At 39.4% G+C, this 13,838-nt stretch overlaps 2 protein-coding genes across 2 annotated transcripts; one reads left to right on the forward strand and one right to left on the reverse strand.

The window, feature by feature from the left end:
* Positions 1-2,827: 2,827 nt before the first annotated feature.
* LOC115664258 (uncharacterized) lies at positions 2,828-3,316 on the forward strand. The gene has a single exon (XM_030586211.2). The coding sequence runs from the start codon at positions 2,828-2,830 to the stop codon at positions 3,314-3,316; it is 489 nt and encodes a 162-aa protein (XP_030442071.2).
* A 5,914-nt stretch (positions 3,317-9,230) lies between these two features.
* LOC115664257 (uncharacterized) lies at positions 9,231-13,617 on the reverse strand. The gene is made up of 11 exons (XM_030586210.2): positions 13,448-13,617; positions 13,122-13,221; positions 12,428-12,553; positions 12,179-12,295; positions 11,652-12,092; positions 11,008-11,417; positions 10,610-10,709; positions 10,436-10,495; positions 10,267-10,353; positions 10,023-10,151; positions 9,231-9,631 (listed from the first exon to the last, which is right to left on the reverse strand). The coding sequence occupies exons 3-11, from the start codon at positions 12,506-12,508 to the stop codon at positions 9,338-9,340; spliced, it is 1,719 nt and encodes a 572-aa protein (XP_030442070.2). The 5' UTR covers positions 12,509-12,553; positions 13,122-13,221; positions 13,448-13,617; the 3' UTR covers positions 9,231-9,337.
* Between the last annotated feature and the right edge of the window lie 221 nt (positions 13,618-13,838).

Here is a 13,838-nt window from a genome sequence, read left to right on the forward strand (position 1 = left end):
TGACTAGGAACGTTATCATCTTGTATCCTCTGTTTGATTCCCTTTCTTGTGTATCTCGTTGCTTAACGTCTCGAATCTTTCGTCCGTGAGTGTCATGAATAGTTGGGGTCGTCGCTTGATGGATGGTTGGGACAGTCTTGAATCCTTCATCCATTACTTGACAAAAAATGCGTGCTTGATTGCTATCCTCAGTGTTTGCAAGGTGAAAGAGGACAACATGGCTTGGATGTAGAAGAAGATGAAGGCTACGTTTGGTTCAACAAAGAGGCTTTAGGCCTTCAAGCCCCTTTGGGAAATTTGGGGGAATTAGTTCGCTTTCTCAAAGGGTTTTATTCCAAATGCTAGCCTTGGGAAAGCAAAAAGTTCATGGCAGGTTTCTACCTGCCTTGAGATTTCAGCATTTTCGAAATGTTGAAACCATGAATTAATTAAATTTGGCCAGTTTCCTTTTTTGTCATCAAAATTTATTAGAAGTCCAATTTTGCCCATTTTAAAATACAAAACCCTCCTTCTCTCTCGAGATTGCTCCTTGTTTGTGACTACTCCTCACTTTCTCGCGACTGCTCCTCGCTCTCTCCTTCACTCATGACAGCTCCTTGCTCCCTTGCGACTGCTTTGCTCGATTGCTCTCTCTCCCTCGTGACTGCTCATCGCTATGTCCTTCGCTTGCCGGTGAAAATTTGGTCGGCTGACAAGCTCGGGTCCTTATTTGAGATTAAATGGCCACTTCAGGCCCTTATTTTAATTTTTCCCTCAAATTTTTGTAATAATGTAAATCACATAAATAGTTGAATTATTACGGTTCGACAGTGTGTTCATGGTTCATGGTTCGACGGTGTGTTAAGTTAATTCACAATTAAATAGGTCAACAAATCAGACCAAAAAAAAAAAATAGGCCAACAAAATCATATGGCTACCGAAATCAATCGTGTTGGAATGATCGATCGGAATGTGACACATTGATTATCTAGTAAATAATGCGGGCACAATTCGAATGCCCAATCTTATTAAGCAATGCTTACAGGTCGCTCCAACTAGTGTGTGATCAGCTGCTCGTGACATGTTTGTTATAATATTCAATTTGCGAAAAATCTCCAAACACAAAAATCAAATGATATTTTGGAACACCACATAAAATTTCAATAGAATAGGTTCGGCGGGTCAAAAACGGACAGTCTTGCATTAGATGCGTACAGCAGAATTTTGTTGTGTTTTCATATTGCGTCGGAAATTTCTAAAGAACTAGAACTAGTTTTGAAAATTTTCAATAAATCAAAGGTTCCCACTCTAGCGTAAACGTTGGACCAAATAAAAAATGTGCCAATGGTTTTAAGTTCCCACAGCATTACTACGTGAGAATTGTCCACGTCATCAGTCAAAGTCTAGAATTTCAAGGTTGGCCATCATGCAGCATTGGTTGCCTCCCGGGAATTGCACTGCATGGACTTTCCGGCAAACCTATGGGCGTTCAAAGGAAAGACTTGGGATGTGTGAGTCTTGCAATGTCGTGCGTTGATTCTTTGAACATCAATTTTTCTTCATTAGCATATCCTTGGGTATTTCAAAAGACTTGACAATTATATATTTTATCGAATTGCCCCCAAGCGTGTATAATGTACCCGTAAGGTTTGAGCGGATTTAATGAGGTGAAATAGTTCAATTGGTTCCTGTACTTTAACCCAAAAATCAAAACCATCCATTTACTCTCTCCTTCTTTTGTTCAAAACTATCCTTGTACATTTTAAAATTGTCATCCTAGTCGTTTGGTAACGGAATTTGCTGACGTAACATTCACACTGTTAGAGATAGTTGAAAATAATATTGCGAAAGAGAGAATCGAGGAATTTTAGTATATTTTGATATATTATAATGAAGATTACATTAGCCTATTTATAGGCTTTATGGGATGACAATCTAAGGAAATCAAACAAGATATGCATAATCAAAAGAGATATAGAAAATCAGAGGAAATATCCTAAACATCCCCAGAAGATTTCTAAATATCTCCAACAGATTCAATGATATCCTTCAACGCGGTTACAATTTTGTTGATTTGGATCCTCTCTTTTTTTTCAATGTTCTCCCCCTTCCCTCGCAACCATCATCATCTCCTCCTCCTCCTCCTCCTCTTCTTCTTCCTCGACCTAAACCCCTCCAAATCCAAACCGAAAAACCCACAAAATCTAACATCCCCACCCATACAAAACCTCAATCAGCCATAGCCACGAGCTCGAAGAAACTTCAAGCGCCATGGCTAACCTCAACGAAGGTCAAAGTTTAAGAAGCTAATATGTAATTTTCCAAAGTTCGGGGCTATTGGGCTACAGGTCCCGTAGTTGGAGGAGATAATCTGTAACCTTTCAAAGTTTAAGAGTTATCGTGCAACTTCCGTAAAATTTAGGGGGGATTTTGGGTAATGATCCCAAAATGCATCGCATTGGGTGTCTTATGATCAAAGCACTTGGCACTGCTTTTTTGAAGAGAATTTCTTATATTGGAAGGCCTATGTTTTATTTTTTATCGGGTGGGAGGCCTGTGTTGGAATTGCACAATATGCAACTAAACACTCTAATAATCATGGATTTTATATAATTCTCATTTTTGGCACATGTGTGATCGATGTACATGTCCATGTACGACGTGACCGATTATATATTATACCTTTGAGGGTCAAAAATTGGTCACCCGTCAGTCCAAAATTCTGAAACACGCCTTAATTCCCCTATTAAATATTTACCCATCAAACATATTCGCCAAACATACACCATGCTCTCTCTCTCTCTCTCTCTCTCTCTCTCTCTCTCTCTCTCTCTCTCTCTCTCATAGAATGGGCAACTGTGCAGCTTCTCAGATCACAAGAAATGGTGGCCTTGCCATGACCTCCCATCACCATAACTGGTCATCATCTCCTCCACCCAAGCTCGAGCTCATTCACATGGACGGAAGACTGGAAGAGTTCACTCAAACCGTGAAGGCCTCTCACCTCCTCTCCCAAAACCCTGACTGCTTCCTCTGCAGCTCAGAGTCCATGTTCATTGACTCCATAGTCCCTCAGATTCACGAAGAAGAAGACCTCCATTTGGGCCAACTCTATTTCCTCTTGCCTCTCTCCATGTCCCAAGCCCCGCTGTCTCTCCGAGAGCTCTGCTTGCTTGCCATCAAGGCTAGCGCCGTGCTCGAAAGCGGCTCAAGTTTGAGGAGAAGGAAGGATGGAGTTTCGTCGGTGGCGGGTAATCGGAGACGGTGCCAAGCTCCAACCAGGTTCGGCACCATGAGATTGGAATCGGGTCAGAGCAGACGAAGCATTGAGTTGTGAAAATGCATGCGTACGAGATGAAGTGGGAATCAAATAGACCACAGAAAGAAGAGCTTGAAGAATGTGCTATAAAATCTTCTTTTTTTTTTTTGTGCACAACCCCTTTTTGGTTGTCTAAAAATTAACATCTCTTTTTTGTGAGACTTGATATACCTTTCATTGTTTCTAGATTTGTGATCAATCTGATTATTATTAGCCTAATTATAATTTCTTTTATTATTATCGTCGTCCTCATCATTCTTATTGTTATTATTTCACAATCATCATTATGGTAAGAATAATTATTATAGAATAATGATTAATATTGCTATCTTAATTTAAATTTGCTTTACCTGGTTAAGTAACGGTCGAAGCAAACAAATATGTCGTGATAAGGACATGAGAGCTGTAAAAGCGTGCGAAGAATACCATTTAATTGGTCTTGAAAGGATCTTGTGTCATTCCACTTCTTGAGCTCTTTTTAAATGTGGTGCTTAATCTTTTGTTTGTAATTGGGCGGAACTAAAAAGAAAAAGATATAGCATGTAGCAAAAGAAGGAAAAAAAAAGTTACTAAACTTTTTATGCTACATGGGCCATGACAGGAAATGGGGGTACAAAAAGTTAGGGAATAATGAATGATTTGGCCAAGAACAGGAAATTAAAAATAAACACTTCGATCCGCAATTGATTCGTATGGAGAATTGATGTTTACTGTAGCTAATTTTAACCTAGGCGACGGCCAGTGTTATGATAATCGACTATTGAATTAATATCTAATTAAGTTCAAAGTGTGACGGTATGATTAGACAATCGTACGGAAGTAAGATATCAAATTTAGACTCCCAATGAGAAATGCAAAACTTGCTCATCATTTGTTAGTTTTATCGACCACTTTCTTACGGCGGTTGATGAATGTTTTTCTCACCTGATTATGTAATAAGCACATCCGTAAAATCACACAATTATTAGCTATTCAACTGTATTTCTGTCTCGACTAGTAAAAAACGACTGTATTTGTGTAAAAATGTACATGTTCAAGAAGAGCTATTATTTAACCTACTTGTGGATGATATTAGGTAGAGAGCTATGTTGTTTTTGTAGGGTTCCTCTAGTGCTAAAAACGCAGCGGAATCTATAAATCGAAACCCTAGACAGGATCCATGCGTATATTGAAATCTAAACAGAAGTTCGACACGTACCTTTTGCAGATCGAAAGTAAATTGACAATCGATTGTGTCTGGATTAGCGCCCCAAGTGTTGCGTCTCTACCGGTATCCACACACACGAACGGAAGTCTCCAACGATCCAAGTGCTAGCTAAAGATCTTGGACTTCTTTTTTCTGATCGCCTTTGATCTTCGAGACTCTCTCAAAGATCTCTGAACAGAGAACGATTCTCTTCGTATTCTCTTGGAGGTGTTTTTCTCTTTCTTAGGGTTTTTTTTTGTCACCCACACACTATATATATATGTCCTCATTATCTACGCGAATTAAAAGAAGTGGGGCCGAGCGATTTGGGCCCGCCAAACTGTCCACTTTCAATCGTACGTTTAATCGTTATCTCATAACGTGCACAACCGCGTAGATAAGTTGAATAGAGAATAAATTAAAATCTACTTCTTATTTTAAGTAGATCCCGGCGCACAGAAAATATTAACTCAGTTCGCTATTGTGTGCGACCTTGTAGGTTCACTAAACATTAGCAGTGTGCTTAAAACCTTTTTTGGCTCACAAGTCATAAGCGGTCTCTAGCAAGACATTATGACTACCTAAGTATAGTGAAGGTTAATTTTCCGACACAACCTAATCCACAACTAATATTAGAGTATCAACCTTGATTGATTCTTAGGGCAGATCACTAACATTTTTCTTAACTTTTGGCCATTGAGCTACTTGTGTTGTCACTCACGAGCCATGAACAAGTGCACAAATTAGTAAGTTGAAAATTTTGCAAAAGGAGAGTTCAATGTGCATGATTCACTTCCACATTGCTTATATACATAAAGAGCATATAAAATCAGTGTATATATCTATATAAAATAGCTTTTCAGTTTTCAATGATAGTTACGTCACTTTGAACGAAACAAAGTCAAGCGTGATAGCCTTTGGTCCATGGCGTGCTAAAAATGAGAAATTGCTTAGGTTATTCATTTACGGGTGCTTCTAGACCTTTCTCTTTTTGGCCAGAAATGCTTGCAGACCTAACAAAACCAAGCCATGTCGGCACAAGCTTTGTTTTGTCAGTTTGGCACCGTTTAACGTCATGTGAACTCTATATCTAAATCTAGCATTTGGTATTAGCATAAAGTCGATGACATAATCAATGATTGTGCGGCTGCCTAAAATAACGCAAAACGACATGTCTAGATCTCAGTATAGATTTGATGGGGACTAGTTGATCACCGGCCATAAAATTTCCCAAAACTTCGGGCCGGTTCAACGAGACAATTTTTGCATATGAATTTTGCAAACGAGTGTGAATATTTTTTTTGAGATAATTGGGTGGTTTTTGCGATGGTGCGCCGCTAGGCCAACGGTCAGCGTTATTCTCGAGAGTAACGGAGGACGTCCGGCCACATATCCCAAATTTACTAAGTCGTACCATGCAATTCCTAGGCCCTGCTCTTTTCAGAAGGCGAGACTTCGTGGTGAGATCAACGGTCTTCCTCTTATTCTTACCCGACCCATTATAATGTAAAACGTTGGACCAAGTCAAAAAGTGTCCATACATACATACATATATATATATATATATATATATATGTATATGTATTATAAGTTCCCACAGCAGTTACACGTGAGAATTGACCACGTAATCAGTCAAAGTCTAGATTTTCAACGTTGGTCATCATGTAGCATGAGCATTGGTTGCTTCCTGGGAATTGCAGTGCATGGAAAGGTTTGGTACGCGAGTCTTGTCATGTCGTCCACTATGGCGTGATTCGTGGTACAATTTGAGTGAATTGCTTTTGTCTTTTTTGGGGGGCCATGCCGAGAAATAACGGAGAAAATGTCGAGTGATTGGCCATTAAGAACACTGCCTTTCCTACGCTGAATCGAATCCAAGATTTTCGAGCAAGACGAGGCTAAGTGGTGCACGACGGTATAGATTCTTTGGCGGAGAGTGGAAGACGGTGGCTAAATTCAGAAAAAGAATTCTAAAAAAATCGCATTAGTTGTGTCACGTGAGATGACCGGTGTCCACATCGGCAGTTTTTGGCTAAAATAGAACGGCAAAGGTTGATGACGGAGGTTGGCAGCACGACTAATGACGGTGACTTGGGGAGAGACTAGAAGAGAAAGAGAAGATAGTGAGAGGGGGAGAGTTTCTGGCTGTACTTCTGTGTATCTAGTGCACAAAGTAGATACGATTGGAGTAGGAGATGGCAAATCTGTATCCAATATGTTTGCATTAGTCACCTAAGGTGTATTTTCCTTCATGCCATTGAAGTGTACTTACTCTAGAAAGTTTTCTGACTGGTGGGTCACAAATATGGCCAGAACTCACACTTTTTTTTTCAATGAAATTTGTATGTTGATGATACCTATAGTTGTAACCTAGTAATCATGAGTCTTGTTTGAGGATATGTCATTTGATGGCCCCGTTCCCGTAAAAAGCACAAACTTTAACTTGGGTTCCAATTTTAATCTATTTTTTTTATCTCATAAAAAAACATCAACTTGAGATCGAGTCCAAATTCTAATTAAAACTTTTCTTTTATCTGATAAAATTGCACAAACTTCAATTCGAGTGCAAATTTTAGTCGAAAAATTTTTTGTAAGATAAAAAAGGAACTAACTCGGTTGCCAATCTAGCGCCCGTCAAGTTATCGTACAATGATACCGTTAAATAATCGACATGTCATTTCATGTGTACTTGGCGACTCACAGTCATTGCCGCCACCAGAATTTGAATAGTTTCAAATGAAGCAAGGGGAGGAATCGTGACCATTTAAGTTTAAATTTTGGTGACAAAAATCAATATGGACAAGAAGAAATGACTTATCCAGGGCAAACAAGGTGTGGATGAGCAGTTCACCAGATCCAAGCATGTCCAGAAACTAAGAAAAATGAAACTTTGAACTCGTGATCGGTGGAGTTAGGATAAGGACATCATAAGTGCCATAATTTTTGTATAATGCTCATTTGAGTGCCAAAACTTTTAAATTGACTACTTGAGTACAATTTTTGAATAATGCTCATTTGATTGCCAAAACTTTTAAATTGACTATTTAAGTACCATAGCTTCTAAAAATACGTTCATGTAAGTGCCACAACTTTCAATTAATCACTTGTGGTGAACTTTTTTAAAATTTTATGGCACTCAAGCGATTGATTGAAAAGTAACATGGTACTCAAGTGGTCGGGAAAAAAAAACTATAATACTCAAGTAAGCTCCATACATAAGTTATGAAATTGAAGTGATTGACAAAAAATTTAGGGCACTCAAGTGTGTGTCATATGAAAATTATGGCAATATCTTTTCCCACGATTTGGGAATTCTCAAATAAAGGAAGCTCTTGAATTGTGTGTGATCCTCCCACATTAACACAACTGTGAGCCGCCAAGTACATAAGAAATAGCACATCGCATCTTTAGAGACATCATTGGATGGAAACTTGTTAGGGACCATATTTGGGTACCAATTGAAAGTTGGCGCCTCTTCACGAGAAAAAAAAAAGAATTTCGGGCCAGATTAGGACCTAAGCTAAAGTTTGTGCTTTTATGAGATAAAAAAAGTTAGGGCCGGATTTCCAACCTGGAGCTAAAGCTGGTACTTCAAAGGAAATTGGGCCGTCGTTTAACTCACACTTGGGCTCCCTCGTGGGCTTTCTCCGAACTTGTGATGTTTAACAATCACCAAAGGTTTTCTCCTCAGCAGTGCATTCCCTTCCTAAATTTTTCCAAACACAAGAAAAAAGGTGACCAAGAGGCAACAAAGCTGTACAAAAGCCCAAGGGCTAGCAATTGCACTGCAATGAAGGCCTGATCTGGCTTCTGTATCGAATCAAGATTCTTCATAGTCAAGGTAACAAAGTCTCTCCAGGTTTGAAGCTTCAACAAAGAATTTGAGCGACCTTTTCATGATGCTTAGTCCCATCCTATGATGTGGACTCTGCATAAGACACTGCTCAGAGTAAAATACTAAGCCTCTGCTCGCCTTTAGTATCTCGGACTGTTTGTGTCTTACAAACATCTCTGAATCAGTTCATGTAGATCCTCGGTGTACCTTGATATAGTTTACTGAGTTCCTGTAGTAGTGATTTTAAATGACCTTTACTTTCGCAACCTTCAAAGTCCTGTCGATGCAAGTGATGTAAAAGAAGTGCCCTTGCTTGATTTTCTTAAGTGACGATGGCATATTTTGGCATTGCCCAACTTCATCAATAGTGCAGGTGTACCTATTCACGGCACCAATTGCACAAGGCTCACTGAAACAATTACACAGTTATCTATTATTCATCTCGTCTTCCGTATGCTTGCCTTGGATAAGGTTCGCTGAAAGAATAACCGTGAAAGTCTGCATCATTTGTAGCGCATTATTTGACCTGACTGAACCAGTTCATTGATCTCAGTCAGCTGCAGCTAATCTATAAGAATTGATCTTCCCTTTGGACCAACACTATCATCATCAATCTAAGTTCAAGCTAGCAGATCTTCTATATAGGCATTTGTGCAGTTTCATAAGGTTTGGAATTAAGATCGAAAAAAAAGAAATTTCAGAACGAACGTGTGTTAAAGTGATGATAGAAGTCTCTCTCATAAATCGATGCACACTATTCCAGAGTTTGTGTGGTACAAACAGTCTTAAAATTCCAAGGTAACACATCTTTAAGGTCGCTGATTGGCTTCTACATGGCAATTGGGGACACACCGCACATGATGATTTGGAATGACAGCTCAATCACAACTGCAGTATTTTCTTGAACGATAGAACTGGCTTTTATAAAATAGTGAAGAGGGAAATGCTTAAGCTGTGATTCATCTGTCATTCAAAGCAATGACCTCATTACTTAGCATAAGAAGTCTCTTAAGATTTGCTATGCTAACTCGCTCGAGAAAAGATACTGAAAGTCGAAGTTTTGAGTTGTCCATTCGAAGCTCTTCCAAGACTTGTTGTGAAACTGTTGGAAGCTATTTACATGAAAATCTGGCAAGCAATGGTTGAGGATCATCAGCAGGTTGGCCGCGCTCAAACCCGAGCTCTTGGTGTAAGTATCGACAAGTTTTGGTAGGATGATCCTTTTCTTAAACAATCTGAAGTTTGATCGGAGGTACTCTTCCTTTGCGACTTTCAGCTCCTGAAACACTTTGTCAGACCTGAACATGCGAACCTGGAAAAGACATAAATGTAATCCAGAATCAACATGGTCAAGAGAAAGTTAAATGCTTAACCTCGTTACATATACAAGTTTAAGAAAGAAAATCGATTTGTGGGAATTATGAGCCAGCTCCGTATTAAGTAAATCAATGAAGAAATTGAATCAAGTAATATTTTTCAGTAAAATGACAAACTGGAACCTGGAATCGTGTCTAATTGGTTTTTGAGATGCTTGAATCTTTCTCTACATAAACCTATTGATAATACTCGCGGGAATAAGCTTAAATTTGTGAGTGATAACTAATTCAAAGCCTTATACAATTGTTGACACTTGTGTCGGCGCAGAGGCTATCAAGATCTATAATTGTTAAAATTTGAACAAAAATATAAAGGCAGGACGTTACTGCAGGATCAGAGCGGCTTCCCAAACAGAGTGCAAAATGTAAGAGTGGTTCGGGATGGTCGATCTCATATGCTTTCGGCAGACTATCGACTTTAAATTTCTGCTTGGATGGCAATAGTAACCGCAGCCACTACAGGCAACAAAGGCATTGAGTTAAAAACATATGAAATGAAGCTACCATGCTTTTCAGCTGAGGCAAAAGAATGCAAACAATTAGCAGAGTCCAGAGCAGTTGAATGACCAACCTTTCCCGGACAAAGCAGCCTGCATTGCAAAATACTGTTTTGAATTGTGTCTACGCTTATGGTGTGCCCTCCAATGTTATATGCAGCCTGCATAACACAAAAGTTAGGGGAACAAAATTGATAATCCTTCTGCATATTCATTAATGTTGTCAGGTTGGAAGTTAGAAACCTTGAGTAGCAGAGACATCCTCTTCAGTTTGTTTTGCGGAATGCCATGAGCCAAAAATGCCTGTAGTTTAGAGCACGAGACATTAGTATTGCGTTTTATGTTCTGGGATGTGAGTATGGATGAAATGAAAGCAAGAACTATGATGCTAAAAAAGACAGAGGAAGAGAACTTCACATGCATCACTAGGGCATTGTGCACATTAATCCAAAAGGCGAGCTTCTCCTCATGATTCAGCTTACTGGGATTGACTCGTCGCAATTGATGTACGATTGACCTAAAATCGAGCTTACAATTTGGTAAGATTCATCATATGTGAAGAAAGTATAGCAATGCAATGTCCATAAATGCATCTTTTGTTGCATATATATTAGTGACAAGCCCAAAAACACTTGAAGTCTATTCCTATAAGTAACTTGAATGGCTTACTACAGAAGGGCATCTTTACATAACAGATGAGGAGTCTGACGTTAGACTGCTTAAAATTGGAAAAAATCAACAAATAGGCCACCAACCAACGGCTGATAAAATATTTTCGCCAAGAAATTGGAACATCAAAATTGAGGTTACGTCACCTGTACTTCCGCAGCATGTACTCAATGCTTTTCATCCTTTCAGCATCACTGGAGATTGATTGCACTTTGAGCATAGTACTGTAAGGTCCGCTGAATTCTCTTGAGCCTTCCACGTGAAAAGGGTTACCAAAATGGGAATTGAAGGAGGAATATCTGCAGTGGTGTGAGCTCTGCATGTCACCAAGATCTCCCGAAGGATATTGGTCCACTATGTACGAAGATGGTGAATTTGGAGAGCACAGGAAATAATAGTTTGTCAAAGGTGGCTCGGCCAGCTCACAGTATATTGCTGAGATGGACTTGACCATCTCTACGGATAGCCAGTTTGGCGTCTCTAGGACATGATCAGTTATGCTCGTCCCGAGATAGTCTGCCAAACTAATTGATTTCGAAGTCGTACACGGCACTCGCTAAACAAGCAAAGAAAAGAAAACAGAACATTCACTTGATTAGGAACATCTTATGCCGGTTTCACAAACGATACAGCTTGTATCCGTAAACTGGTAATATCAACATTTCGACATTGTACAAGGATATTTCCGAGTTTTCTCTGTACTCGAAGAATAATCAATCTCGGAGGAATATTAGAAGCACATTAAATCAAAGTTAACTTATATGATAGATGAAGGAAAATAGAAACTTACCTCCAACATGGACAAAGGGAGGGAGTGGTATGAATCTACAACTCTAGCAAATGAATTTTCTGGATGTGAATCTCTGTTTGGATGAGATGAGCGCTGAGATAGTGAGGACTGGCAACGGTGAATACCGACATCTGATAGATTTTTTGGAGCCCAAATGTTCTCTTCTTCTTTCAAAGGACTCCCAATGGACCGACGAGGCAAACAAGGAGGACGCCGACTTAAATGAGAAAAGGAATTCTCTCTCTCCAGTGTACTATTATGTCTGTGAATTGGCGGACTCACTTTCCCATGAGCGATGGAGGTCGACTTGAGCTCATCCTCAGTGAATAAATGTGAAGGTTGTTCATTGAACTTGTTACGATACAAGGTGAGAAGGTACTTTTCCAGGTACGCGACTTCTGATTCTAACACTGCGGTTTCTACAATCAGCTGCTCTGCATCCTGAAATGAAGTCAAGTAAGTAAAAGATACTACAGTACAGAAAGCAGCCCGTTTTCCAAAATAATATAATGGATTAGAGTAGTTACCTTGGGGATTGTCTTTTGAGATGTACCATGGGAGAAATAGGGCCTACGAGTCAATGCCTTCTCTAATGCATTCCGCATCACAAATTGGTCCTGAAGTTGTTCTTGAAGGTGCAGAATCTACAGCACAATCATTGAGACCCGGCAGTTTTGTTAGAGGAACATTCTGGAGTAAGAAGACAACAGACATCCAAAACAGACTAACTGATCGAGCAAAGGGGACGCATTCGATAGCATAACCGAGAAACTTACCTCCTCCTTCAATGATGTTTCAATCTCATGTTGTGAGTCCTTTTTTCCCATGGTTCCAACAGAGCCTCTGAGCTGTCCCATTTTGTTCTGCCTTACCAAGTCTGGTAACCGGCACACCAATTAATGCTGAAACGTAAATTTCAAGGTCAAACTTTCGACATTAGAGAGCTCTACGACAGAGTTATGGAGTAGATGAAGCAATATGAAAAGTGCTGAGTAGATGGCGTTTGGCAGAAGATGTGTTCTTGCCAACATCAGTGTAAGTTCTTACGAAAGGGGATTAGATGATTGTGATAATACTTAGTACAAACACAACTGGGAAGGCTTTGGTTTTTTCTTCTTACTCCCCGCTGGGAAGCCACAGATACAAAGAAAATCACTATTTAAGTGCTGTAACATTAACATAACCAGCAGTAGTAAATTTGGACCCAAATCTCACAGAATCTCTGCAAGTTAATACAAACAGATGTAATTCTTCTTCCTTAGACAAAAGGGCTTATCATTGAGGCAAATGAAAGAAAGCCTCTCGACTGAGCTATATCTGTTAGTACCACTTGGGAGAGTTCTTTTTTTTTTTTTTTTCACTTGGGAGAGTTGACTATGCAAATCAGAAAAAAGAACTTAATCATATAAAATAAGAAACCCATGAACGCATCAAACAGCAGAAACTAGAATTGAAGGAACAAGAACTTACCTTGTTGCTCTGGTTTTCCTCTTCAAACTGTGATGTCCTTGAGGCTTATATGTTTGAAACCAAACTCAACCCCGCCACTTCTTCAATGTCATGCACAACACTTGAGCAAAAAAGAAAAACAAAAAACAAAAGAAGAAAAGTTGGGTTCAGACTAGAGTCCAACCGTTGAAACTTTAACTGAACCAACATTAATTGCAGCAAATACCACCATGAGAAACTGTCAAAGTCCCCAAACAGAGAATACAACAAACGCCTAAGAAACATCCAAACCCAACATTAAATTCACACGGAATAATCTCTGCACACACGAGGGACGTAAAGCACACCACAGCTCGGGTTGAGAAAGACTGGTCACGCCAACAGGTTTTGTAAGAGCCGAATCAATTTGTGTCCTTCTTCATCTGCCAAATTTTGCACCTTGGTTGAATACAAACCTCAGGAGCGATAAAAGAAAAAGGGTTAAACAAATAAATGGGACAGCATGCAATGCGTTGGTGCTCACTCACATCTGATCTGATCTTATAAAGTGATTGAAAAGGAGGAGGCAATTTTTTTGACTAGTCCCTTGTCTTAGAAAGCAATGCCACCTTTGAAAGTATTGAGGCTTTTGGAACTGAAGGTCTTTTTTGCATGCATTAAAAGAAGCAAAACCAGCTCGTGGCTTTTGATCCAGAAAAAGACACTTGTAGAGTCGGGCACTAATTATTTGAAAGTACA

Source organism: Syzygium oleosum, unplaced genomic scaffold (assembly GCF_021117445.2).
Source record: "Syzygium oleosum isolate NSW1041296 unplaced genomic scaffold, Sole_v2.1 Sole_v2.34, whole genome shotgun sequence".
In the NCBI taxonomy this organism is placed as follows: domain Eukaryota; kingdom Viridiplantae; phylum Streptophyta; class Magnoliopsida; order Myrtales; family Myrtaceae; genus Syzygium; species Syzygium oleosum.